Consider the following 26,582-nt stretch of genomic DNA (forward strand, 5'->3'; position numbering starts at 1 on the left):
AGCCCTGCAGAACTGTGAGTCAACTAAACCTCTTTCCCTTTTTTTGTTTTTTTGTTTTTTTTTTTTTTGAGACTGAGAATTGCTCTGTCACCCAGACTGGAGTGGTGCAGTGAAGCGATCTCGGCTCACTGCAACCTCTGCCTCCCAGGTTCAAGCAAGTCTCCTGCCTCAGCCTCCTGAGTAGCTAGGATTACAGGTGCCCACCACCATGCTGAGCTAATTTTTATATTTTAAGTAGAGACAGGATTTCATCATGTTGGCCAGGCTGGTCTCTAACTCCTCACCTCAGTTGATCCACCCACCTCAGCATCCCAAAGTGCTGGGATTACAGGTGTGAGCCACCACGACCGGCCAACCTCTTTCCTTTATAAATTACCCAGTCTCAGATAGTTCATAACAGCATGAGAACAGACTAATACACCAGGACATAGGGCTGGGGCAGACAGCGCTTTACTAGCATCACGTGATTCCAGCTACAGATGGGCATATAGCAGCCCCCTTCCCACAGATGACATGGAGCAAGTCTGAAGCACAGGGCACTGGCTCAGGCAGGTGGTCATATCAATGGGGTGGTCCCCAAGGACACCAGTGCTCAGGAACCACAGGCCCCAAGCACACTCCTGCCAAGACAGGTCTAGGTCAAGATTAATTACATTAGAATCTCTGCAGAAGAGCCCTCAGCATCAGTATTTTGACCCAGAATTCTAGTATCCAGACAGCGGAAGCACAGCCTACCCTGGGCTTGAATGCAAACTTCACCATTGAATGTATAACCCGAGAAAAGGAACCTCAGCTCTCTTAGCCTCAGATTCCTTGTCAGTTTAATTTACTGTGGGTCACCCCCATCCTACATTTGCACTTGCACTTTCCCTTCCAGAATGACTTCCCTGCCAACTCATATTCTAGTATCCATAAAGACCCAGTTCAGAAACTAGTTCCTCTGTGGCTAATCCCGTCCTGAAATCATTTCTCCTTCCCCTGACATGGTGGCATTTATTACATGTGTTATGGGCTCGGAGAGGAGCTGGAGGCTCTTTAGAAACCAGCTATTCCAACCCTTGACTTTCATGACAAGAAATTGAGGAGCTGATCGAGGAAAAGACTTGCTCAGTGTCCTAGAGCAGGTGCACAATGAAGCTGTGATAGTCGGGGATCTTTCTGTTGCCCAGAGCACAGACTCGGGCATTTCTAGATCAGCCACTTGCCTCTCTGAGCTTCAGTTTCCTCACCCATAAAACGGGGAGGATAATGCCCACCTCTCAGGGTTGCAGTGAGATTTAGATGATGGGCTTTGTAAACTGCAAGGTGATGTGTACTTGTGAGGGCTGCATTACCTGTTACCTCCATGGAGACAGCATTAAAGGCATAGGAGCTCCTTGGGGAAGGGATCTGTCTCAGGCAGCAGGAAACACCCAGCACACAACTGGTGCTCAGAAAGCCAGGCAGGGAGGCTTGTAGCAGGCCCAGGAATGTGGCCCACAAACGGGCGCCATAGCTGCTCCAGGGCTCCAGGGCTCAGAGAGGTTTCTGGCTGGGATACCAGGGGAAAGAAGAGGGTGGAAGACCCAGAACTTTAGCAGACTTGGTGGGAGACCATGATACGGGGGCCAGAGAGAGGTCTGACATCACACAGATCTGGACTCCAGTGGCAACTCTTCTGTGTTTTGCCTGGACTACTCTCCACCCGGGGGCTGATGTGAGGCTCACAGGAGGCCCCCAGCGGGTGACACACCCAGTCTGGTGCCCAGCACGCTGTGAAATGTAATTAACACAGCTTCACTCCCCACTGCCCCTTTCTGAGCAGTCATCTCCATCATTTGATATAGTCTGCAGTAAGCACTTAATTTTTTTTTTTTTTTTTTTAGACAGAGTCTCACTCTGTCACCCAGGCTAGAGTGCAGTGGCACCATCTCGGCCTGCTGCAACCTCTGCCTCCCATGTTCAAGAAATTCTCGTACCTCAGCCCCCTGAGTAGCTGGGACTACAGGTGCCCGTCACCATGCCTGGATAATTTTGGTATTTTTAATAGAGACGGGGTTTCACCATGTTGGCCAGGCTGGTCTTGAACTCATGACCTCAAGTGGTCTGCCTGCCTTGGCCTCCTAAAGTGCTGGGATTACAGGTGTGAGCCACCGTGCCCGGCCATGAGCACTTAATTTTATCAAGTAAATATTCCATGAGGCGTGTGTTATCATCTCCATTCTATCCAAGAGTGGCCTGAGGCCTGGAGAGGTGAGGAATTTCCCTGGGTCACATCAATGCTGACTTGTAGAGATGGGACTCAAACCCAGGTCAGCCTGAATTCAGAGCCCAGGATCCCTTTTCTGCTCCATAATGTGGGGCTGTGTCAGGAGGATCCTGGTAACAAGTTGGGGATTCTGACCTGGCTCGGTTCCTAGGCTGTCAGCTGGGCCACCTCTAGGCTCCAGGAAGGGCATGACACCAATGGTAGATGATGGCTCTATAAGCCAGGTCAAGCTCATTCATTCTGAGGCTACATTAATAGAGGCAGTGGTCAGGAGGTGGGAGGTGAAAGACAATTTAGAAACAGTACTGGTCATATCACCTCTGGGGCAGTGCTGGACTCCATGCTCCCAGAAGGTTGTGAACAAACTCAGGGTATGGGGCTGGAGCTCCCTGAACAGCATCACTGGGTTGGCGATGTCCCTGAGGAGTGGTTGTAAGGTGTGAGCTGCTCACCATGGAGAAGAGTGACCTCAGAAGATCAACACCCTTTGTCCCCTCTCCCCAGGCAGGCAGAGCAAGCAGAGTCTGTGGGTCCAGGGTGCAGAGCTGGGATCCATGGGGAAGACGCAGGCAGTTGGATTTTAGCACCACGTGAGCAAAAGTCTAAGAGTTAAATAAGATAAAAACCAGGGAAGTGCTTAAAAACAATGAAGTCCTGCCAGGGATGCTTGTGAACGGACTCTGCCATTGTCAAGTTGCCAGCAGATAACTTTGATGCATAAGCCACATATAATAGAGATCAAAGAGACGTTTTCAGAGCAGAATGTTGTAAGCAATTGAGATATTCAACCATCTGAGCCAGAAACATTTCCCCACACGCTGCTTGGCAAAGGAGGGTAATGGAGAGGGAGGTGGGAGGGGCCAACTATCTTTCCCCGGTCTAAGTCACAAAGCGAAGCAATGGGGATAAAGCACAGGTCAAAGCCCCTGCTATGTAAAGAACTGACGAGGGAGGGGTGATCAAGGGAGGCTGAGTGCCTGTGGGCATGGAGGCCTGTGTCCGTGACAAGGGACAAAGGACAGGGAGCAAGAATGTTCCTAAAGGCCTCTAAATCCTTCACCTGGTGACCCAGGTGGCCAGGTTTCCCCTCTGCACTGGGGGAGGAAATCCCAAACCCAGCTGCTGAGGGTGGGGGCAGTGCATAGAGCATTCCAGCTCTGCAGACAGTGTTGTGGGAGCCGCCGCGGACCACCTGGCTCCAAGTGGGACAGCCTTTTCCTGCTTCAGGGACAGCGTCCGTACCTGCCCCCACCCAGGAGATGGCCAGAGGGGCAGAGTCCTGCTCAGACCCAGGGGGTCCTGGAGGGAAGGGGACAGCCTCCTGCATGCTCACTGTCTGCCCCTTCCTCCTCCTTTTCCAATCCCACTGCAGCACTGGGCCCTCCTTTCCTCTGCTTGCTCCCTTTTCTCACATTTGCTCCCCAAAACCAAACTCCTCGCCATGCCCCGACAGTGCCCTCCTGACCCAGCCCCCGCCTGCCCTGCTCCCCCCGACCCCCACTCACTGCCGGCCCTTCCCTCCTTCAGGCTCACCCCAGGGCCTTTGCACCTGCCATTGCCTTCACCTGCAAAACCCAGCCTCTCATCCTCAGTCTCAGCTCAGTTGTCACCTCAGGAAGGCCTTCCTGGGCCACCCGGGCCAATGTTGCTCTCACCCCCACCCTGCCTCACTCTCACACGATCTTGTTTTCTTCACGGCCCCACCACTCCTGGAAAAATCTCATATTTACATTTTCCCATTTGTTGTTCAGCATCTGCTCCCGCACGCCCACCAGAATTAAGGTTTCTTCAAGGCTGTGTCTCCAGGGCCTATAACTCACTAAGCATAAGCTGATAAATGAATGAAAGAATGAATGAGTGGCTTATTGTCTCTTTATTTATTTAGAGACAGGGGCTCACTTTGTTGCCTGGGCTGGGGTGCAGTGGCGTGATCATGGTTCACTGCAGCCTCGACCTCCTGGGCTCAAATGATCCTCCATCCTCAGCCTCCCAAGTAGCCAGGGCCACAGGCATGCACCACCATGCCCAGCTAAGTTTTTATTATTTTTTTTAGAGACAGGGTCTTGCTATGCTGCCCAGGCTGGTCATTTTCTCTTTAGTTCCCACGTGTATTCCTTTGCTTCCCGTTCTCACTCACGCCTCCATCTCTCTAACCTCCCCATCTCCACCAAGGCTGAGCATTTCCTCAGGGCCTGGCCAGGGGCACAGCATGGGTCCCGTGCTGCCAATGGGGAGAGCAGTGACTCGTGGAGAGGCCAGAGGCCTAGTGTCCCTGGCATCCTCTCTGCCCCAGGTACAGGCACAGCTACGTCACAAACCTTCTGCAGGGATGAGGCTGTGGGGATAGCAGGGGCCACTGGGCCCAACAGAAGCACCCACAGCTGGGATCCTCAAAAGACCCAGACCCCCCTCTCCTCCTCCTCCTGCTTCCTGCCAGGGCCTTCCACCCTCTGGACCTGATAGGAAGTCAGAAGTCAAGGTTTCCTGAGTGGGGTAGATGCCGGGGGTCACCCCCAAGGGCCGCTGCAGGACTGAGAAAGAGTCTGGGGGGAGCACCCCCACCCCACCATCTCAGTTGGCTCCTCTGGTCTCTGACGCAGGCATCAGGCACTTTCTCCATCTTCTGTGAGGTGCTCCGTGGGCAGCTCCACGGCAGAACAGGAGCCCCCTCTCCCCAGCAATGCTGCCCTCCTAGTCCCCCCGTGGAAATTCTGAAAGTAAGACGTGTGTCTCTGTGGCTGTCCTCCTTTCTCTCCCTGATGAGACGGGGCAAGAGGGAGGGCAGGTGACCTGGGTACACAGTGACCGGGGACATGCTGACAGGCTGCGCCCCAAGGAACGGGCTCCAAGCTGCAGGGTCTCCACGGAGATTGGCAGGGCCTCTTCCCGCTGGGGCAGATGTGGGCACACAGGACAAAGGCCAGAGCAGGAATCAAGGGACACCAGTCACTGGGCTGGCCCTGCTCGGCCCCCTCAGGCCTGGTGGGTGGGCCCGAGCTCCTCTCTATGAGGAGCTATCTGGGGTTGGAGGGGGCTTGTTTCCAGGACGCGAGTGGCCAGAGGGCTGTGGAGGGAGGAGAAGTCACGGGTAAATGCCTGGGGCTCGGGAAGGGTAGGTGAAACCACGTGGGTGCAGGCGCAGCCACAGTGAACCCAGGTCACTCTTCCCCCAAATCCTGCTCTGAGGGAGGACATGTGGCCCTCAGTGTGGCTGAGCTGGAAGTGTCAGGGAGGTCCTGGGATGGCCACTCCCCAGAGAACTGCACTGATGTCCCTGCTAAACAGATAACTGTCGAGTGGGTGGGGGAGGGCCACACGGGACCCCCCAAGTCTGGAGGGCTGGTCAGAGAAGAGGGACCAGGCCACTGTAGGCCAGACCACACACAGGGCCAGCCTCGTCCAAGGTCACGTGGGGACATCTGGAACAATGGCAGGAGGACTGGCAGGGAGCTGGTGAAGCCGCAAGAGGCACCTGTCCCATGGGTGGCCCAGTGACTGCACCTGGCAGGTCATGCAGACTGACCAAGGTGACTGTCATAGAGCAGGTCATGCAGACTGACCAAGGTGACTGTCATAGAGCATCTAGCACAGGTCGGGCGCACAGCAGTGACCAACACACGTGCCAATGGCTGCATGAGTAGGCCAGAGGGACGCAGGTAAGCAGGTGGGCAGGCAGATGGCATGGATGGCCTACCCAGGGTCCAGGGAAGCAGCTGGTGCGTTCCCCCCAGCACAGCCACCCCCTCTCCATCCCTGCCCTCTGCCCACCTCACCTGATGGGCCCAAGGAGCTGGGCCTTGGTCCTGGAGAAAACCTCGAGGGCCATGTTCCTCAGCAGGCCCTGCATCCACCACAAGTCCGCCGGCACATCGGGCAGCCACACCACCAACCTGGAGGAAGGGGCAGTTCAGCTTTGCCCAGGTGAGCCTGGGGTGTGGCCCCACCAAGCCCACCCTCCCCATAGGCCCAGAGCACAGCCGGGAGCCCTGCACCTGAGGGCTGCCCAGGTTAGGGAAGAAGGGCCAGCAGCATTGGCCACTGTTGCAGAGCAGGTCAGAGCCACAGGGGCACCTGCAGGGTTGGAAAGATCCAAAATGGACTTTGAACTTGGCAGAGGTGGCCAGGCCTTAGGTTCCTTGACTCCAGAGGAAACAAGTAGGAAGCGCAGGGAGGGAGAGGGTGGACCTTTGGGGTCAGGCTGGCTTGAGGCTACAGCCCAGCCTCCCTGCCCATCAGCTGGGTGACCTGCAGAGGTCAGGGAACCTGTCTGGGCCTCCGTTTCTTCACCTGTCAAATGAGGACAGTCACCTCACCCATAGTTCCTAATGTCCTCCTTATTGCCGTCCATTTCTCTCTCTTCTCTCCCAGCCAGCCCCTGCCCTCCCTATCCCATGCCCCTTCGTCCACTCTCCTCTCAGAAGCTGCTGGCCCTCCGAAAACACAGCTGACAGAGCCCCCTCTTGCTCAAGATGTCCCCGTGGTTCCCCACTGCCTCCATGATGGAGCCAGCCCCAGGTTCAGGGTCCTTGGAACTGCGTGTTATCCCAGCACAGAGGAGAGACAGCATGAGTCTGTCTGCAGAGCCAGAGCCCTGTGAGGCCAGGCCTGAGAAAGCCCTGGCCGGACACCTCAGGCACTGGGCACTGCAGGGCCTCAACCTGCACCACAGCACACTTGGAGGGGCCCCTACACCAGACCTCAAACTAGGCATGCAGTCCAGAGAGTGTGGTGTGACGGCAAGACATAAGCTGGACTGTCACCTCCCTTGCTCTGGACCTCCTGCCTCTATTAATGCAACCTATGTGTTGAACATATGTATTGTGAAATATACCAAGAGTGAGCTTCCCTGTGGTCTGGGCAGGCTCCCCTTTGGGGCTTACACAGTGAGTTTCTTTTTTTAACTTTAGGTTGGACTTTACATTTATACTTTTGGATTTCAACTTGTGGTTTCCGTAAACAGCTCAGCGTGAGGAGAATCTGTCGGTAGAAAGCTCTCTCCTGGCTTTGGGCCACTGGCAATTTAAACAGCAGGGCTGACCCAGTCATTAACTCAACATTGAGCAGGACAGAGACCTGTGGTTCACCATCATAGACCTTCTTCCAGAGAATTTTTAAAAATACAGGTCCCCCCATGACACCTCCCTGCTTAAACCCTTCCCAGCCTTTCCACCACTCTCCAGACAAAGACCACGCTCAGCTGGCTCCAGAGCTCGGTGCGTCTGCCCCACCAGCCTCCCCTGCGTCGTGTACGGCACACTCCCTGAGGCTCCAGCTTTACTGGCCTCCCTTCCTGCTCCTCGAATGGGCCTTTCTCCCTCCTGCCTCTGGATCTTTGCACATGCTGTTCCATCTGCCGAGAACATTCTCCTTGTCCTCTTTGCCTGGTGGACGCTGACTCATCCTTCAGATTATAGCCTAAGAGTCATCTCCTCCGGGCAGCCTTCCCTGGCCAGAGAGTCCCTAGATTGAGCTGCGCAGCTGGAAGCCAGTGTAGACCTCTCCCAGAGAACCTCTAGGTGGCGCTGTAGTTACAGGTGAGTGTGTGATAATTTGTAGGTCGTGAGCTCCACCAGGCCAGGAGCTGGGTCTGCGTCGGGGCTGCTTCCATGGCCCCCAGCCAGGCCTTGGCCCCTGAGAGGTCCTCAGCAACTGCTGGTGGGATGAATGAACAACTGACGCAGACGGGCACATTAACCGGCAAGTCAGAATGTTACTGAGAGCCTAACCACAGCCGGCCTCACTTGGAAGGGGCTTGTTTTACAGAAAAGGAACCTGTAGCGGTGGCTCACGCCTGTCATCCCAGCACTTTGGGAGGGCGAGGCGGGTGGATTGCCTGAGCTCAGGAGTTTGCCACCAGCCTGGGCAACAAGGTGAAATCCTGCCTCTACTAAAATACAAAAAAATTAGCCGGGCATGGCGGTGTGCACCTGTGGTCCCAGCTACTTAGGAGGCTGAGGCAGGAGAATCGCTTGAACCTGGGAGGCGGAGGTTGCAGTGAGCCAAGATCACGCCACTGCACTCCAGCCTGGGCAATAGAGTGAGACTCTGTCAGAAAAAAAAAAAGAAAAGAAAAGAAAGAAAAGAGAAGAGAAAAGAAACCTGTAGCCCAGAGAGGTCAAGAGACTCAGGCCCAGCCACACAGCCAGCCTGAGACTCAAGAGACCCAGCCCCAGCCACACAGCCAACCTGAGATTCTGATGGGTGGAGCAATGGTCAAAGGTCACGGAGACAGTGTAGGGCCCAGGAGGCCGACCAGGAAGCCCCCGACTTCCAGTCGTACCCCCCATGCTACTTCTCCACCAGTCTCATTTTGCAGAGGAGATCACAGAGGCTCTGAGTCATGCAGTCAACACCACACAGTGTGGGGACACCAGCCGGGCTCCCCCCACCCTGCCCAGCCTTACCCACCCAGTGTGCCAGCCGCCCCTCCTGCCATGGGCACCAGTCTCCGCCACAAGCCAGGCCCTTCCCAGGCCCCCTGGCCGAGCCTTACCTTCTGCTGCGGAAGTAGATGTACTCGAAGGGCAGTGTGCAGGGTAGCAGCAGGTACGTCAGCACCTGTCCAGGCCCCGAGCGCCAGAAGCGGGCCCACCGGCTGGGATCCCTCGTACATGCTTTCTTCAGTGCTGCAAGAGAAGCCCTGGCATGGCCCTGCCCACCTGGAGTCTGTGGGCCAGCAACCTGAGCCCCCCCATTTCACACAGTAAGAGACTGCACCCCCTCCACCTTCTGCAGATGAAGAAGCAACACTGAGCAAGCCCCCACCACAGGCCAGCAGGTAGCTCTGCGCTCATCGTTGTCCATGAGACAAGTGGTGTGTGCCCTCTCATAGATGAGGAGACTGAGGTTCAGAGTGGAGAAGTGACTTGCCTAAGGACCATCAACAGGAAGTGGCAGGGCCAGGATGGACTTGAGGACTCTCAGGCTCCTGAGTTGTTTCTACCTCTTCTGCCCCTCTAGAAAGTCTGTGGCCTGCTAGGCTGGGACAGATGCTCTCACCACACTCTCTCAATAACAGTAACACGACAGTGTTATTAATAACCACAGCCGCAACTATGACCGCAGCAACCATTTCCTGGGTCCTCTATTCACTGACCTGACCAGAGTGGAAGGGACCAGCATCTGGGCTGGGACGGAGCCGGAGCCCAAATCCCAGCCTCCAGACACAGCCCAGGCCACGGCTCAGGCCACCACGTCCACTCTGGCCACTGCCCTCTGGAGACGGAGCATTTGAGGATTCACAGATAGCACAGGCCAGAGACCCTGCTCCACATCCACCTGCCGAGTGTCCTAGGACGAGTCCTAGCTTCCTTCTCCATAAACTGGGGATCCCAGCAGGACATTCCTCCCTGGGCAGGCAGGTGAGGATTAGAGATGAGATTCACAATTCCCTTCCCAACTGGCGAGGGCGCAGAGCCCAGGAGTTGGTGCTCCACCCAAGGCAGCTCTCTGGTGCCCCCATGTGGCTACAGGCACACTGCCGGGTTCCAGAATCCCAAGCTTGGACCTCAGGGGTTCGGCACAGGTCCCCGCCCATTTCTGCACGTCCTCGTGTGGTCTCCGGCATGGAAAGGGGCCCCCTTCCTCATCCCCTTGCCCACCCCACTCTCCCTGATCTGGCCTCGACCGCCATCACTCTCCTCCCAGCCTCCCACCCCTTCAGCCTCTTCCCACCCAGCTGGGTCCACCACCCCCTCCCGCCCACCTCACTCGCTCCTCCCACAGCTTTTGAGGCCACCTGCCCACCCTGCCAGCCTCCCAAGCTCACCTCTGCTGCCTGCCCCTCATGCTGCAGCCACAGGGACCTCCTGGCTGTCCCTCACCAACCCCAGGACCTTTGCACGTGCCATGCCCTCTCCCCGATGCTCTTCTGCCTCTTGGCCTGGCCAACATCTCTTTTCCAGCTTCACTTAGATGCTGCTCAAAGTCACCCCCCACCATCGTTACATGTGCCTGTGGGACTCTGTACTTTCCTGTTGTTGCAGTTGTGACATTTAGTCACACAGCAGGCGGGCAGACTAAATGGTTCCGAGTAGAACCCCTAGTTCTGCCATTTGCTACTGTGTGACCTTGGGCAAGTCGCTTAACTTCTCTGTGCTATGGTTTCCTCATCTGTACAATGAGAACAATTCTGTACTATCCTCAGATGGTTGTTGGAAGGATGAAATGAGTTCATTTTCATCTGGGGAATCCAGAACCCTCTGTGTGTGCCTCTCCTATGTCTGTCAACACTCCCGCCCTTTCCGGGGCAGTGGGCAAAGACCTGGCTTTCGCAGGCACAGGCTTGGGTTCAAATCCCCTAGTTGCAGGCTCTGAGCCCTTGGTGAGTCCCTTCCTTTCTCTGAGGTTTGGTTTCCTCATCAGTGAAGTGGGTACGAATAATGCCTAGGCCCAGGGTTGTGGGGAAGAATGAACGATGCCACATGTGAAAAGCCCATAGTACCACACTTGGCATTTAGTAGGTGCTCAGTAAATGAGTCCTGTCCTCTTCCAGACCACGAGTGCCTTCAAGGCAGGGTCCCTGAGCCCGGGCCCCTGAGTGCAGGGCCCTGGTAGGTGAGCAAATGCAGGTAGAGTCCCTACCAGCCTCCAGCTCTGGCGAGAGCTGCTCAAAGTTGGGTACATCCTTGACTTGCACATGGGGCACTTTCCAGTTGAGAGACAGGCCCCCCTTCCGGCGTTGGTCACAGCCAGCATCCCAGTTTCCATCAGCCGGGGCTGGGGGTTCCTTAGACACCAGCGTCCATAGCACTGGTTCCTTGGTGAGTCCTGGGTCAGGGGAAGGGAGAGGATAAGTCACGCATCTGAGCCTCCCCAAGGCGCCCCATGCTGCCCACATCCCTCAGTGCCCAAACCCAGTTCTGGGGATCCACTGTGCTGTGGGACGGGCCCACAGCTTATTCCGGATGACTCCCTTCTTCCTTCCCCTGGCCCTGCTCTGCCCTGCTTCCTGCCTACTTTCGAGTGGCTCATCAGAGCCCAGACCCCAAAGACACAATCCAGAGTTCGAATTCTGGCTCCACCACCTGCAAGCTATGTGACCCAATGCCCTTTGCCTCAGTTTCCCTCTCTGTAAAAAAGGAAAAGTAAGACCTGCTTTATACAGTTACTCTGAGAATTAAACAAGATAAATACATAAAGCTTAAGCTCACGTCTGGGCACATATTAAGCGCTCGCCAAATGCCTCCTGATTGTGTGTTTTTGGTTGTAACGTAGGACTTGAGCACATGAGTTCTGGAGCCAGGTGGCCTGTGTCTGAATGTCTGTTGCACCAATTTGAAGAGCTCTGTCCTGTGGATGATGTTCAGGCTCTCCAGCCCAGACCTCTCTGGCACACCCACTGCCCCATGAACACACACACACACACACACCCCTCCTGCCATATTGAGTTATGTGCCCTCAAGGTGCCTGCCTCTGTCCCTTCTCTCTTGTTTTTCCCTCTGCCTAGAATGCCCTCTTCTTTTGCTGGAATCTTCAATTTTGCTGGTGTCTTCATAACTAGTCAAAACCCAACTTATCTGTCACTGCCTCCAGGAAGCCCTCCTTGCCTACCCCCAACCCCCAGGCTGAGTCCAATGCCTCCTCTGGACTCCCACAGCCTTGAGCATCCCTCTGTCACTACACCCATCTCCCTGGGTTGTCTCTCTCTGAGTCTGTCCCCCTGTACGAGGCTGCAGGCTGCTCAACAGTGGAACTTGTATGTGATTCTTCTCTGAGTCCCCAGTACTCAGCTCAGGTCCAGCACAGAGCAGATGATGAGGAAGAGACTGAGTTAGCCCATGTCCCTAGCAGCTCAAAGGCCCAAGAGGCAGGGTCTACCTGGCACCATGTGGGACATGATCCCCAGCCACTGTGGGACTGCCACCTACCACGTCTCTCCAGGAACCTCAGGGCATCCAGGTAGCCTTGTCTGCAGTTGTCGGCCACTACCTGCCAACACACAGGGCGAGGGTGGGACGGGCAAGGCCTGGACCTGCCCCTCGAGTGGATGTCACAGGCCAGAGACTTATCTTCAACTGGAGATAGTCCCAGCCCAGCCTATTCTCCCCAAGTGACTGTTCAACAGGGCTCAGGGACCCCTGGGGACCTTAGCACTGGGCAGGAGGGGCCAGAGGCCTGCAGGCAGAACAGATCTGCTTGGCTAGTTCTGTCCCTGCAGGACCATTGCATCTCCCCCCTGAGACACCCTGGCTGCTCTTGCCCCAGCCCCTCCCCTCTCTTGCCTCAGTTTCTGTCTCTGGAAAATGGGATAACAAGGCCTGGGATGGCTGGGACTTTGTCTGGCCCCTTGTAGGGCAGTGGAGGGGGTTCCCTTTGCCCCTTCGATGTTCACTTCCAGTACCACACTGAGGTGGGCTGAGCAACCAGGAGCCCCACTTGCCTGTCTGATTAAAGTCCCACTGGTGGCAAAGGGTGCTGTCCCCCTCACATCCTTGCTGTGAGACTTCAGCATGGCAGTGCCAACTCTCTGAGTGCCTCAGCTTCCTTATCTAGAAAATGGGGCTGGGGTTTCCTGCCCGCCCAGGGGTGTGGGGAGTACCGGAGTAAATGAACGTGACTTTGTCTCGTGACTTAGAAAGCACTACACAAACCTGAGAGGTAGAAGGGACAAGGAAGAGCCAGGATGTGGATGGGGCAGAGGAGTGTGTGTGTGTGTGTGTGTGTGTGTGTGTGTTTCTTTCTTTCCTTCTTTTTTTTTTCCTTTTTTTTGAGATGGAGTCTCACTCTGTCACCCAGGCTAGAGCGTAATGGCACTATCTCGGCTCACTGCAATCTCCACCTCCCAGGTTCAAGCAATTCTCTTGCTTCAGCTTCCTGAGTAGCTGGAATTACAGGCATGCGCCACCATGCCCAGCTAATTTTTGTATTTTTAGTAGACACAGGGTTTCACCATATTGGCCAGGTTGGTCTTAAACTCCTGACCTTAAGTGATCTGCCAGCCTTGGCCTCCCAAAGTGCTGGGATTATAGGCATGAGCCACCACACCCGGCCAGGAGGAGTATATTTCAATAGTTGTCAAATTATCTGTTTTCCAGAAATACCAAGGGGTAAAAAAACCCTTCCTTCATTTTTTTTCTTTGCATTTGTGCCTTGCCTCTACAATGGATGGTCAGTTTGGCCACAGTCAAGGACAGTGGTCAAGAGCATGGGCCTGAGCCAGCTCTAGGTCTGAATCCTGGTTTTGCTGCTTCCAGTCTGTGTGACTTTGAACAAGTTGCTTAACCTCTCTGAGCCATAGCGTCCTCCCCTGAGAAATGGAAATGATAACGGTACCTGCCTATAGACCCTGGCCCAGAGGAGCACAGGCAAAGGCCCTGCTCAAAGGCCAGCTGAGCAGAGTTGGCGTGAGTGTGTCCCATTGACATGGGGCCAGTCCTCATTCATCACTGGCTCAGGGCAGCAAGAACAGTAAGGACACAACTGAACCCCAAGCTTAGGATTCAGGTGTTTGGCTGTGAGACTCGGGACATGTGTTGTAACTGCCTTCAGGCTCGGGGGGCAGTGGGGGTTAGGAGCACACAGAGTCTGACTCACGGGGCCCTTGACCTTGGCCAAGCCTCTAACACCATCACAGGGCCAGACCTACCTCGAGGCTGGGGGGTATGAGACATATGAGCCCCAGGAAGAAGTTCTCAGTGGAGATTTGGAAGCTGGAGTTGAAGACGTTCAGCTCATGCAGGTTGGGGGAGGTGCTCTGGGGGCAGATGTCCACTGTCCCATGGAAGGGTGACACCGTGATGGTGGAGGGGCAGTCCGCAAAGGGCAAGTTGTTGCTCAGAGCCCCATCGATGTAGCGCTGCAATTTGTGGGGAGCAGGTGGGTGGTGCTGCCCTCTCAGAGGGCCTCATACACTGGCTGCAGCCGGTGACCCTCCAGCTGTCCCTGAGTCACCAGGGCCACTCCAGCCCAGGAGGCTGAACGCCCCCCAGGAGCAGGGGGAGGGCCTGGCACACAGTAGGTGTTCAAGGAGCGCTGGTTTCCTCCACCCAAGCACCTCTCCACGGTGTGCACCCCAGGCTGCCCAGAGCACAGAATGGGGTTCCAAAGTGCACTCACCTCCCCTCTGAACTCGGGGGGGATCAGCCCGCAGTAGAAAGGAAAGTATGAGGTGCAGACCAAGGCCTAGGAAGAGAAGAGTCAGCGGGAACACAACTGTGCATGCTTCTTGCATTCAGAACCTCCCTAGGCATGGTTTCTAATCCCAACAGCCTGCAAAGGAGGTGTCATCAGTCCCACGTCCAGATGAGGGAGCTGAGGCATCACCTCCCAGCCAAGCTCTCCAAGGGAAGCAGGGATTGGAGCACCTCTGTCTTGACACCCACCTCCTCTTTCTGTGGGTGTGCAGGGAAGGAGGCCAGGTGCAGGCTCCTGAGGAAGCCAGCCGGGGACCCCAAAGAGTGGCCCAGACTCCTTGCCTGTGTAGCGGTTGGGATGGGGCCTGGCACATAGTAGGTGCTCAGTACACATTAGCTGCCATGACTGTTATCAGTCTGTGGGAACAAAACTGTCACCTGCATCTCCATCTGGTCAGGACCAGGATGGGTTCTGCACCTCCCAGAGAGAGTTGGGACGTTTCCAAGGGTTCCATGAGACAAAGTCCTATATTCAAAAGTTTGCAAGCTCTGGGTTGGTGGTTCTCAACTAGGAGTGATTTTCTCCCCTACAGGACACCTAACAATGTCAGAGACATTTTTGGTTGTCACACTGTGTGCCTGCACTTGAGCGTGCGCGTGCACACTATTGGCAAATAATAGTGTCAGGGTGTATGTGAAGCATCTTTTTTAGACATCCTATTTCATTTCAATACTGGATGGTTCCTTACCTCCTTACTTGGAGATGAGTTCATTATCGATACCGCCTGCCCCCCAGAACCACTGAGCATAGAAGCCCCAGGAAGGCAAGGGTTTCTGTCTGTTTTGCTCCCTGTTACAGTCACAGTGCCTAGAATAGTGACTGGCACATAATAGGTGTTCAATAAATGTCAACCCACCGCCAAAAAGCGGCGGGAGGATGGAGTGGGGTGGAGGCTGGGGCTAGCCAGCTGCCCTCTGGAAAGAGCAGTCCCTGTGGGGGCCCTGACTCAGCAGCCTGACTCTGCCGGGCCCCAGCCAGACCCTTCTGTGTGCAGCAACCTGGAAAGTCTCCAGACCCACCCTGCCGACCCTCTCTGGGCCTCAGTTTCCTCACCTACAAACAGGTCCACCCGCCCTCCCTCCTTCCGCCCCTGCAGAAACGTCTGACGGGGAAGTACCTGGATATCACTCTGGACTAGATGGAGCCCGCCCACCAGCCAAGCCCTGGGCACCCCCCACCCCACACCTGGATGAGCTCATCGCGGGTGGCGAAGTCAGTGACCAAGAAGTTGCGTCCGTCAGGCCAGCGGGTCAGCGAAATGCCCAGCCGCTGGGAGGCCAGGACGTGGGCGTCGGGGGGCAGAGCGTCCTGCAGCTGCTGCTTGACGTGCTCGATGGGCGCGTAGGCCGGGTGCAGGATGCTTAGGCTCAGCCGCTCCAACTGCCCAACCATGCCCAGGAGGTGGGAGCAGCAGAAGTCTGCAGTGGGGGCAGGGAAAGGGAGACCTCAGGGCCCAGGGGTCCTGCCAGTCCCTCCACACCCCCACTGCCCTCCTAGGTGCAGTGGGAGCGGGGTCCTCCCCACTCCAGCTCAGAATTTCTGGGCTCGGCCCCGGATTCAAATGATCCGTTCACCTTTTCACTTTTTGCCCTGCCGACCTGGGAAACAGAGTTTCTGGCTCTGAGCCACGATCCCTCCTCTGCAAATGGGGGTCACCTAGTCCCCAGCACTCGATGTTCTCATGGGATTAAGTGAGGCTGTGCCGGGGGTAGAGGGCGCAGAGCACAGCGCCAGGCACCAGCGTCTCTGGGCTCAATCCGCTTTCATTAAGCTGTCCCCGCCCCTTTTCGCCCCCGCGGTCCGGGACTCACCGACCGACTTGCCGCAGACGATGCTGACTGCGTTGAGCGCCCCAGACGAGGAACCGTAGATGCGGCGGGCGCCCTGGAGGAGGCGCGGGGCTCGCTGGCGCAGGCATTCGGTGGCGCCCACGTGGTAGGCGCCCAGGTAGCCGGCGCCGGAGAAGGACAGGTTCCATCTGCCCTCCTCCTCTAAGAAGCCCATGGCGGGTGGACCGGGCGGGGTGATCGGGACGAGGAGGGGTCACTCCGTGACCCGGGATAGGGCCGGGATGCAGCCTTGGACGGGGCTGGGCCCAAATGTGGGCTCTGGAGGGAGCCGGGCTGGGGCTGGTGCTGGTGCTCCCTGCGCCGCCCCCGGGCTGCGTCACCTGCGCCCCAGCCAATGAAGTCCCCGGGTCGCGATCAGCCCCCACTCCAGTTGTGCGCCAGGTGTGCCCCAGAAGTGCCCGCGCGCTGTGTATACGCTGGCGCCGCCCCCACGCGCCCGCCCCGGATCCGCATCGGGTCATAGATTTCTGGGTGACACGGCAGGGGAGTGGGACCAAATCTTGCCTGATCTCTGGTAGTCTGGGCAGATGTTATTCCAGTCCTCATTACGCAAATGAGGCAACTGAGGCGCAGCCCAGGATGGTGACAGCCAGGAATTGGCAGAGTCGGACCCAGGACACCTGGTCTTGGGGTCAAACCAGGCTTAAGTCCGCAGCTGTGCTGGTTCCAGGGAGGGACTTGAGGAAAAGAGAGGTCTCGGGGCCAGCCCCCGCTCCAGCCAGCACCACTGCACCTTCCCCTGGCTCACCCGCTCTCCAAGCCTCACCTACCACTACAGCCTGCTCAAACATCCCACCTCCTCCCTCCTCCCCTAATCAATCCATTGGAAAGTGCTTTATAAACTGCAAAGCTCCAAGAACTTGGGTTTGTAGTGATTAGGGCTGTCTGGGCTCCAATTCTGGCTCCAGAATGTCTTGGCTGGTGACCCTGGATAATTTAACTGATCTGTGCCTCAGTTTTCTCATCCATCAAGTGGGGATAATAACATTACTTACTCCATAGGACCGGTAAGGATTAGAGTTAATGCAAGTAACGTGTTTGGAATAGCGCCCGGCACTGGATAAGCACACAAACAATGGTTACTACGGTGATTGTTTTAATCAAGTGGCACACAATCAATGGCAACCGCTATGTTATTTATTTATTTATTTAATTTTGAGGCAGAGTCTCACTCTGTCACCCAGGCTGGGGTGCAGTGGCACAATCTCGGCTTACTGCAACCACCACCTCCCAGGTTCAAGCAATTATCCTGCCTCAGCCTCCCAAGTAGCTGGGACTACAGGCACGCACCACCACGACCAGCTAATTTTTGTTATTTTCGGTAGAGACAGGGTTTCACCATGCTGCTCAGGCTGGTCTCGAACTCCTGGCCTCAGATGATCTGCCCACCTCAGCCTCCCAAAGTGCTGGGATTACAGGCAGGAGCCACTGCGCCCGTCCCTGTGTTACTGCTTTAATCACATGGCACATATCAGTGCCTTCTCATGTGAGCTCCTTGAGGGCCAGGTCCTCCATCTGTGCCTGGAAGGAGTGTGGCACAGTGTTTGTGGACTGAATGCTCAGCCCATGGCCTGGGTGGGTCATTTTCGGAGGAAGAGGTGGGAGGATCTGCTTCTCTTATCTTCACACCCACCTCTTCCTTGACCTGGGAGTGAAGGGCAGCTTGCCCATGGGCACTGGGTGCAGAAGGCACCCTGGGACAGGCCAGCCCAGCCTCCCCTCCCACAGAGGTGGGTGGTACCGGGCTTTGCTGATCCCACACCAGGGGCGGCATCCTTGCCTCAAGGACCATGGGCCTGCACAGACTCACCCACCTGGTGGCAGGTACCCCAGGCTATCTCCATTGCGGGAAGGACCCAGCCCCAGCTGCAGGGGGTAATTAGAAGCCATGTGCTGACTCTGCTCCAGGAGGGAACCAGGTCACAGCAGGCACAGCCAGGAACATTTCACCCACAGTTGTGACTGTGCCGGAGGCAGACTGAGCCTCCCTGGAACAGTGGACCACCAGTGTGAGTTCAGGAAGGGAGGAGTTCAGGGGCTGGGAGTTCAGCGGGGACATGTTCCGGAGGTTTCGGAGAAAAAGCAAGGTTTGAGCAGGACCTTGGAGGTCGATCAAGGGTTCACCACGGGGAGAAAGGGAGATGGGCACAGAGGGAAGAGTTTGAGCAAAGGCACCAGGCAGGGAGGAGTAGGGAGGAGTGAGAAGCCAGCCAGCGGGAGAGAGCAGGCATGGCGGTGAGGGCAGGTGGTGCGGGGCTGTGGGAGGAAGCGTAAGGCCTGGAGCCAGGCTGAGTTTCTGCGTGCTTGATGCTTCAGGAATTGGGTCTTGCATTTTGGTGTGGGCTGTCTAGGCCCCCCAGAGACAGCAGGCAGCACAGAGCTCAGGGTGGGTGACTGGTCAACATCAAGTGGGAAAACAGTCTGGCTGGTGGCATCACCAGAATGATGGGGCTGGTGGCAAGTCTAGCAGAAGTGTCTAGAAGCACGGCCTTCCCCAGCAGCACCATCTTCTCAGGGAGCTGCCCTGGAACCAGCAGCTGAACCAAGGCAGGCTCACTTCTGGGGTGGCTTGGGAGGTTGCAGGAAGGGCAGGAGCCTGCAAGGGAAGATGTCGGGAGTTCAGGCTTGCTGGCTGTGTGACCCTCAGCAAGTCTCCTACCCTCTCTGTGTCTGCCTGACCTGGCCATCCACAGGACAGTTGTGGGCGAGCTGGTGTCAAGGAAGATGCACCTGGTCCACCCGGTCCTTTGCCATATTGTCCAGGCCTCTGGGCTTCCCATTCTTGGAAATAATGCTAATTCTATTATACCTCCCTAAATCCAAAGCAAGCATAACCAAACGTACTGGGCCACCCTGAGGCCAGTCTTGCACGGAAGTGTCTCCAAAAGGAAGTGGGGTTTGCTTCCACAGAGCACTGGAGGCCCCTTGCAGGTTCTTCAAGGCAATAGGGGGCAACAGGTGGGTCCGTCCTAGGGCCCTGCACTTACATTCTTAGTCTCCCAAACTCCCTGCTACAGGAAGAGGTGACTGGGAGGGGCTTGGGGGCTTCTTGGATGCTGGAAATGCTTCGTAGGTCGCTCTGATTACATGGTTGTTTACCCGCAAAAAACTTCCCCATGTGAATGTGATTGCATTCACAATCCACGTACTTGACCATGTGAATGTCATAAAGCTTAAAAAAATAAGCCTTGGGCTGGGCAGGGTGGCTCACATCTATTCTCCCCGCCCTTTGGGAGGCCGAGGCGGGCGGATCACCTGAGGTCGGGAGTTCAAGACCAGCCAGCCAACATGGCGAAACCCCGTCTCTACTAAAAATACAAAAATTGGCCAGGTGTGGTGGTGTGCGCCTGTAATCCCAGCTACTCGGGAGGCTGAGGCAGGCGAATCACTTGAGCCAGGAAGCAGAGTTTGCAGTGAGCTGAGATCTCACCACTGCACTCTAGCCTGGGTGACAGAGTGAGACTCTGTCCCCCCGACAAAAAAAAGAAAAAGAAAAATTCAACGAATCCCTCACAAACTCTTATGAAAAATAGAGGAAGAAGGAACATTTCCCAACATATCCTATGAGGCCAGTATTACCCAGATACCAAACCAGACAAAGACATTAGAAAAAAATAAGGTTAAAAACCAATATTTCTTATGACTATAGGGAAAATTCTCAAGAATAGGAGTTCCAGACCAGCCTGGGCGATAAAGCGAGACCCCATCTCTACAAAAATAAAAATTAGCCAGGCTCACAGCTGTGGTCCCAGCTACTTGAAAGGCTGAGGCGGGAGGGTTGCCTGGTCCCAGGAGTTGGAGGCTGCAGTGAGCCGGGGTTGCAGTACTGCACTCCCACCTGGGCAACAAAGCGAGGCCCCATCTTGGAAAAATAAAAATAAAAAGCCCCTCCCCACCAGCCACATGATTCTAGCTTGTCCCCTCCAAGCCCCCTCCCCTGCCTCCTGGACTCCACCTTTTCTTTTCCATGAGTCCCTCTGCCCCAGCATTTTCTCCCCAGGTAGAGCACCTGCCTCAGTCCCCCCGTTACTCCACTCAGTAGAACAGTGGTCCGAGCACGTCATGTTTGGGGCCTGGCCACATTCACCGATTGCTTACAGGCCTCTGGGTGTCACACACCTCAGTTTCCCCTCTGCAAGTGGAGATGTGGCAGGACGGCCCTCATAGGGTTACCTTTGGGGTTGAAAAGGATGACTGATGTCTGTAAAACACTGAGCAGGGTCCCTGGTACGTGCTAGTTATCACTTACTCTTTTTAAATTCCTGTCACAATGTGGAGCCTGCCTAAAGTCTGGGGAATTTTAGGTAAGTGGATTCAATCCCAGCCCCAGAAAAGCTCCCTCCTCCAATCTGGGAAACAGGTGCTAATAACTGGTTTGACTAGTGTGCAAAATCAGCCAGGGGCCTCAGCACTTGCTGCTCTGCCCCAGCGGACAATGGGCACCCACGCGTTTGCACTGCAACCCTGAGAGTGAGGGGAGGGTGTGGAGGATTGAAATGGCTCCTGTTGGGGGAGGGACATGGGGCAGCACTGGCTTCTGGCTGGGGCCCAGGGCGCTACCCAACTTCCACTAACCCGGGGTTTTCTGAGGGCAGGTCTGGGAAGGTGGGTGCTTGGTGTTACCAAGTGGGGAAGGGTGACCAGGCATCCATTATTTGGTGATAGGGACTGAGGGCTGATGTGTGCATGGTGACCTCCAGGAGGCACTAGGGGCCACGTGCACCGTGGCTTGTTTCCCGGACAGCAGAGGCACAAGCATGAGGGGCGTCAGTCAGGTGGGGAAGGGCCGCTCCTGAGACCAGCCTGGGCAATGGAGTGAGACCCTGCCTCTCACCAGCCACATGGCTCTAGTTCGTCCTCTCCAAGCCTTTCCTCTGCCTCCTGGACTCCTGGACTCCACCTTTTCTTTTTTGAGAGTCCTTCTACCCGCCCCCCCTGCCCACCGCCCCCGTTTTCTTCCCAGGTACAGCACCTGCCTGGGTGCTTTTTATTTTGATATCATCTCCCATTTTCAGAAAAGTTGTGAGAAAAGTACAGTGTTCATGGCTACCCTTTGCCAAGATTTCCTGATATTAGCATTTGTATTTATTTATTTATTTAAAAAAAATTTTTTTTTTTTTTGAGACCGAGTCTCACTCTGTCACCCAGGCTGGAGTGCAATGGCGCATTCTTGGTTCACTGCCACCTCGGCTCACTGCAACCTCTGCCTCCCGGGTTCAAGAGATTCTCCTGTCTCAGCCTCCAGCATAGCTGGGATTACAGGCTCACGCCACCATGCCCAGCTCATTTTGTTTGTTTGTTTATTTGTTTTTGCGGGGGACAGAATCTTGTTCTGTTACCTAGGCTGGAGTGCAATGGCTCCATCTCAGCTCATTGCAACCTCCGTCTTCCGGGTTCAAATGATTCTCCTGCCTCAGCCTCCTGAGTAAGTGGGACTACAGGCATGTGCCACCGTGCACGGTTAATTTTTGTATTTTTAGTAGAGACGGGGTTTCACCATGTTGGCCAGGCTGGTCTCGAACTCCTGACCTCAGATGATCAGCCTGCCTCGGCCTCCCAAAGTGCTGGGATTAAAGGTGTGAGCCACTGCGCCTGGCCCTGATATTAACTTTTTTTTTTTTTTTTTTTTTTGAGACGGAGTCTCGCTCTGTCGCCCAGGCTGGAGTGCAGTGGCGCGATCTCGGCTCACTGCAAGCTCCGCCTCCCGGGTTCACGCCATTCTCCTGCCTCAGCCTCCCGAGTAGCTGGGACTACAGGCGCCCACTACCACGCCCGGCTAATTTTTTGTATTTTTAGTAGAGACGGGGTTTCACCGTGTTAGCCAGGATGGTCTCGATCTCCTGACCTCGTGATCCACCCGCCTCGGCCTCCCAAAGTGCTGGGATTACAGGCGTGAGCCACCGCGCCCGGCCGATATTAACATTTTTAAATAGGTTTGTTTAATACCAAAAAAAATTTTTTTTTAAGTGGGTTCCAGCAGAGATGGGCAAGGCAGGCGCTGTGGGGTGGATGGTACTGCAGGGGCTGGGTGGTAAGAGCAGTGCTGGGGGCGGGCACAGAACAGCCACAGGCGTGGGTGAGCACCAAAGGCCCTGGATGCTGGAGCTGGGCACTGCTGTCAACTTCGTAAGATAAGAACAAGGAGTGAAATGTGGGGTCAGGTGTCCCCAGATCAGCCACCAGCTAACAGGAGGGGAAACCGAAGTGCAGAGGGAAACTGCTTAGTCAAGGTAACGTGGAGACTCCCAGTTCCTCCTCCTCCTCTCACTGCCTCCATCCCCAGGATTGGGAAGACCTCATCTCCCCTGTGCCCTGTCCGCCTTTTTCCCTGATGCCCTAGGGCATAGGGCCAGGCAGCTGGGCCAGCCCTGGAGCAAGCTACGGACTAGACGAGGGATCTAAGACATTGTAGAGAGGCAGCAAAGTCCCAGGGCCTGACACAGCTCACCTTGACAGGTTGGTATTGATCCCGCCCTGCACCCTTGCAGGAGCTGATGCCACAGAAGCTTGCACAGCACTTGCTCTGAGTCACGGCTCCCACTCCACTCACTCCAGGACCTGGTCTGAGTCATGGCTCCCACCCCACTCACTCCAGGACCTGGTCTGAGTCACGGCTCCCACCCCACTCACTCCAGGACCTGGGCGCCCAAACCCCTTTCCCCACATTCAAGTCCAAATGTCTCCTGACCCCTTTGAATTTCTGCCAGTCTCCTCCTCTGACCAGTCCAGGACTGCAGGCAGCCGGTTCCAGGATGCTGCCAAGTCTGACAACCGTTCTTCCAGCCCATGGTGCCCTAGATACCAGGACACTAGCTAGCCAGGCCACGAAGCCAGGAGCAGCCACGGCCTTAGGTCAGAGGCCCTCCTTGTGATCGGGATGGAGGGCAGCTTCCCACGGCCCTGGGCAGCTGTTGACAGCCCAGTGATGGGTGTGGAGCTGGGAGCTGGCCTTTTGGGGAACTGAGGACTTACCTGGCCTGGGAGAGCTGCTCAGGGCTGTTCTGGTTTCTGGGAATACAGCTGAGACCCAGACTGACCACGAGTCTCACGGGGTGTCCATCCTGTGAAACCGACCAAAATGAAATGAAAGGAAGAGAATGAAATAAAAGTCAGCAAGAGTTGGGTCAGCTAGTGAGAAAGGCTGTAGCAAAGGCGTCATGGAGAGGGAGCTACTCCATATTTCGTGGTCAGGAAGGCTTCTTGGAGATGATGGGTTTGAAGCTGAGACCTAAATGACAAATAGGATATCTGGGGCTAGGGCCTCTGCCAGGCAGCAGAAGCAGCATAAGCAAAGATGTTAGAGCAGATTGGCTGTTCAAGGAAGCAGGACCCTGTGTGGGGGAGTGATAAGGAGGAGGGGGCCAGGCTGGAGAGATGATGGCTGATGCAGATTGAGTGTGTAATGTCCCAGGCACCCCTGGAAGCATTTTACCCGGGTTAATTTCTTCAATCCTTGCAGCAAACCACTGCCGTCAGCCCTGCTTTACAGATTGGGAAATAGAGGCACGGTGAAATGTGAGATGAAGTAACTTTCTTTTTTTGTAGGGCAGGGGACGGAGTCTTGCTCTGTCACCAGGTTAGAGTGCAGTGGTGTGATCTCGGCTCACTGCAACCTCCACCTCCTGGGTTCAAACGATTCTCCTGCCTCAGCCTCCCACATAGCTGGGACTACAGGCACCTGCCACCATGCCTGGCTAATTTTTTTTTTTTTTTTTTTTTTTTTTGTATTTTTAGTAGGGACGGGGTTTCACTATGTTGGCCAGGATGGTCTCGATTTCCTGACCTCATGATCTGCCCGCCTTGGCCTCCCAAAGTGCTGGGATTACAGGCATGAGCCACTGTGCCCGGTAGAGGTGAAGTAACTTTCTAATCATTAGCTGATTACCTCATGACAACTCAGGAGGTGAGGTGCTTGGATTATCTGCATTTCGCACTGAGGCCCAGGGAGATGAAGCAACTTGCCCAGGTTAACCCAGCTGGGAACTGGCAGGCAGAGTGGCTCCAGTCTGTGCCCCAGGCTGCCACCTGTCTTTTCAGGAGGCCCTGTTGTGCCAGAAAGCATTGCACAAGGGCTCTGGGTGGGCTGTCTCCTTCCCCTGGCCCCGGAAGCCCTCTCCTTGCCTGTCTTGGGTGGCTGTGTTGCCAGGCAGTCAGCATGGGCTTTGCAAACTGACAGACGTGTTTCTAATCTCAGCTCTGCCACTGACCAGGTCAGAGACCTTGAACAAGTCACTTGACCCTGCTGTGCCTGTGCCCTCTGTATCCCCTCCAAAGCTCAGGTTGAAATTTAATTGCCATTGTGACAGTATTAAGACATGGGACCTTTAAGAGGTAATCAGGGCCGGGTGTGGTGGCTCACACCTGTAATCCTAGCACTTTGGGAGGCCAAGCTGGGTGAATCGCCTGAGGTCAGGAGTCTGAGACCAGTCTGCCTGACATGGCAAAACCCCATCCCTACTAAAAATACAACAGAATTAGCTGCACGTGGCAGCAGGTGCCTGTAATCCCAGCTGCTTAGGAGGCTGAGGCAGGAGAATTGCTTGAACCTGGAAGGTGGAGGTTGCAGTGAGCTGAGATCACGCCATTGCACTCCAGCCATTATCCTGTGGGTCTGACCTGTCTTGCTCTCCCTTCCTCTCCCTGTGCCATGTTATGATGCAGCCAGACATCCCTCACTTGATGTGGCTCCTCAATCTTGAACTTCCCAGCCTCCAGAACCGTGAGCTAAATAAGTCCCTTTTCTTTATAAATGATTCAGTCTCAGGTTTTCTGTGATAGCAGCAGAAGACCGACTAAGACAGCACTTCAGTCTTCCCATCTGTGAAATGGAGGTGTTCAGGGCCACCTCTCCCTGAGCAATTGTGAGGATGAGATGAGGGATGTGCCAAAGGTGCTGGGCACAGCAGTGGCCGTCACGTCCCAGGACATGGGGATGGTGACTGTCTCCCACAGCAGGTTGCTCTACCTCCAGCTGCCAATCATGACAATAACCAAGCCACCAGCTCCTGGTGCCTTCTGAGGACTCAGCTCCAGAGAGCACTTAACCCTCGACACCCCTGCTGAGTGGCAGGCATATCACCCCCGCTTAACAGGGAGCTGAGACTCAGAAAGTTTGCGTAAATAACCCAGGGCCCAGCAGCCAGGAAATGTCAGTGCCAGGATCAGAACGGGGGGGTCAGAAACCCTCCAGTCACACTTGCCCTGTGGTTCCAGAATCGTGCTTTCCTTTCTGTGCGCACCCCACACTCCCCTGCACAGGGACCTGGAAGCCACTAGGCCTCTCACAGAACCTGAGCTCAGCTAGGAGCACCCCACGAAGCCTGGGCTCCATCCTCCTGGAGGGGGAAAATAAAGCTTCCTGGCTTGGAAGACAAGGAGGAGGGGATGGGGACTGAGCCCCCAGCAGAGCCCTCTCAGGGCCCAGAGCCAGCCAGCAACACAGTCAGGGAGAAAGTTGCCCAGGAGCTTTGTCTCCAGCACTCTCTGGGTACCCATCATGGGTAGGGGTGGGCTTGGGGGGCTCCAGGTAACCAGCCAAGGGCTGTATGGACAGACCACCCCTGGAACCCGGGCTGCCAAGAGACACGGCACCCAGTGGGGGAGGTGCCAAGCCTGGCATTGGCCAGGGTGCTGGACAAGCCATAGCGTGGCTTGGTGGCCCAGTGAGCAGGCAGAGGAGGCCACAGGAGAGACAAAGGCAGCTAAGGAGTGGGAGCAGGAACCAGGGCCTTGTCACCCTGCCATCACCTTGTCATCAAGCCCACGAGTACCTGTCACCCTGCCAGGGCAGACACCTGAGAGGGGCTTTTTTTTTTTGTTTTGAGACAGAGTCTTGCTCTGTCGCCCAGGCTGGAGTGCAGTAGCATGGTTTCAGCTCGTTGCAACCTCCACCTCCCAGGTTCAAGTGATTCTCCTGCCTCAGCCTTCCAAGTAGCAGTGATTACAGACACCTGCCACCATGCCTGGCTGATTTTTGTATTTTTGGTACAGACGGGATTTCACCATGTTGGCCAGGCTGGTCTCGACCTCCTGATCTCCTGTGATCCGCCTGCCTCAGCCTCCCAAAGTGCTGAGATTACAGGTGTGAGCCACTGCGCCTGGCTGAGAGAGGCTCTTGATGCCTTCTCACTCACCCTTGGCTGGTGGCCACCTCCCACCAATTCTCCCTCCTCAATCCTGACCCAGTCTTTGCTCCATGGTCCAGCCACCCTCCCTCTCACCGTGAGTGCCTGCTGGTGCTGTAGCCTTCCAACTGGACCACCCCCTCTCTCCCCCATTTCCCCATTGGATTATTTGGGGACCAGCCCACCAAGGACAGCCTTCAGCTTCTGTGTTCTTCCAAGTGCTTG

General features: G+C 55.6%; 1 protein-coding gene across 3 annotated transcripts; it reads right to left on the reverse strand.

The window, feature by feature from the left end:
* Positions 1–4,102: 4,102 nt before the first annotated feature.
* PNPLA5 (patatin like phospholipase domain containing 5) lies at positions 4,103–16,520 on the reverse strand. Of its 3 annotated transcripts, none has more exons than XM_525619.8 (9): positions 16,195–16,520; positions 15,569–15,801; positions 14,306–14,371; positions 13,836–14,045; positions 12,118–12,178; positions 10,832–11,017; positions 8,742–8,874; positions 6,022–6,138; positions 4,103–5,312 (listed from the first exon to the last, which is right to left on the reverse strand). In XM_525619.8, exons 1-9 carry the CDS (start codon positions 16,385–16,387, stop codon positions 5,222–5,224), a joined length of 1,290 nt encoding a protein of 429 aa, XP_525619.5. In that variant the 5' UTR covers positions 16,388–16,520; the 3' UTR covers positions 4,103–5,221. The 3 variants fall into 3 exon arrangements, with proteins under 3 accessions (XP_525619.5, XP_054531909.1, XP_054531910.1); XM_054675934.2 differs by having other exon boundaries at positions 4,104–5,312; positions 12,118–12,174; positions 13,832–14,045; XM_054675935.2 differs by lacking the exons at positions 15,569–15,801; positions 16,195–16,520 and having other exon boundaries at positions 4,104–5,312; positions 13,836–14,022; positions 14,302–14,516.
* Between the last annotated feature and the right edge of the window lie 10,062 nt (positions 16,521–26,582).

The sequence above is a fragment of the Pan troglodytes genome, chromosome 23 (assembly GCF_028858775.2).
Source record: "Pan troglodytes isolate AG18354 chromosome 23, NHGRI_mPanTro3-v2.0_pri, whole genome shotgun sequence".
NCBI classification, from domain to species: domain Eukaryota; kingdom Metazoa; phylum Chordata; class Mammalia; order Primates; family Hominidae; genus Pan; species Pan troglodytes.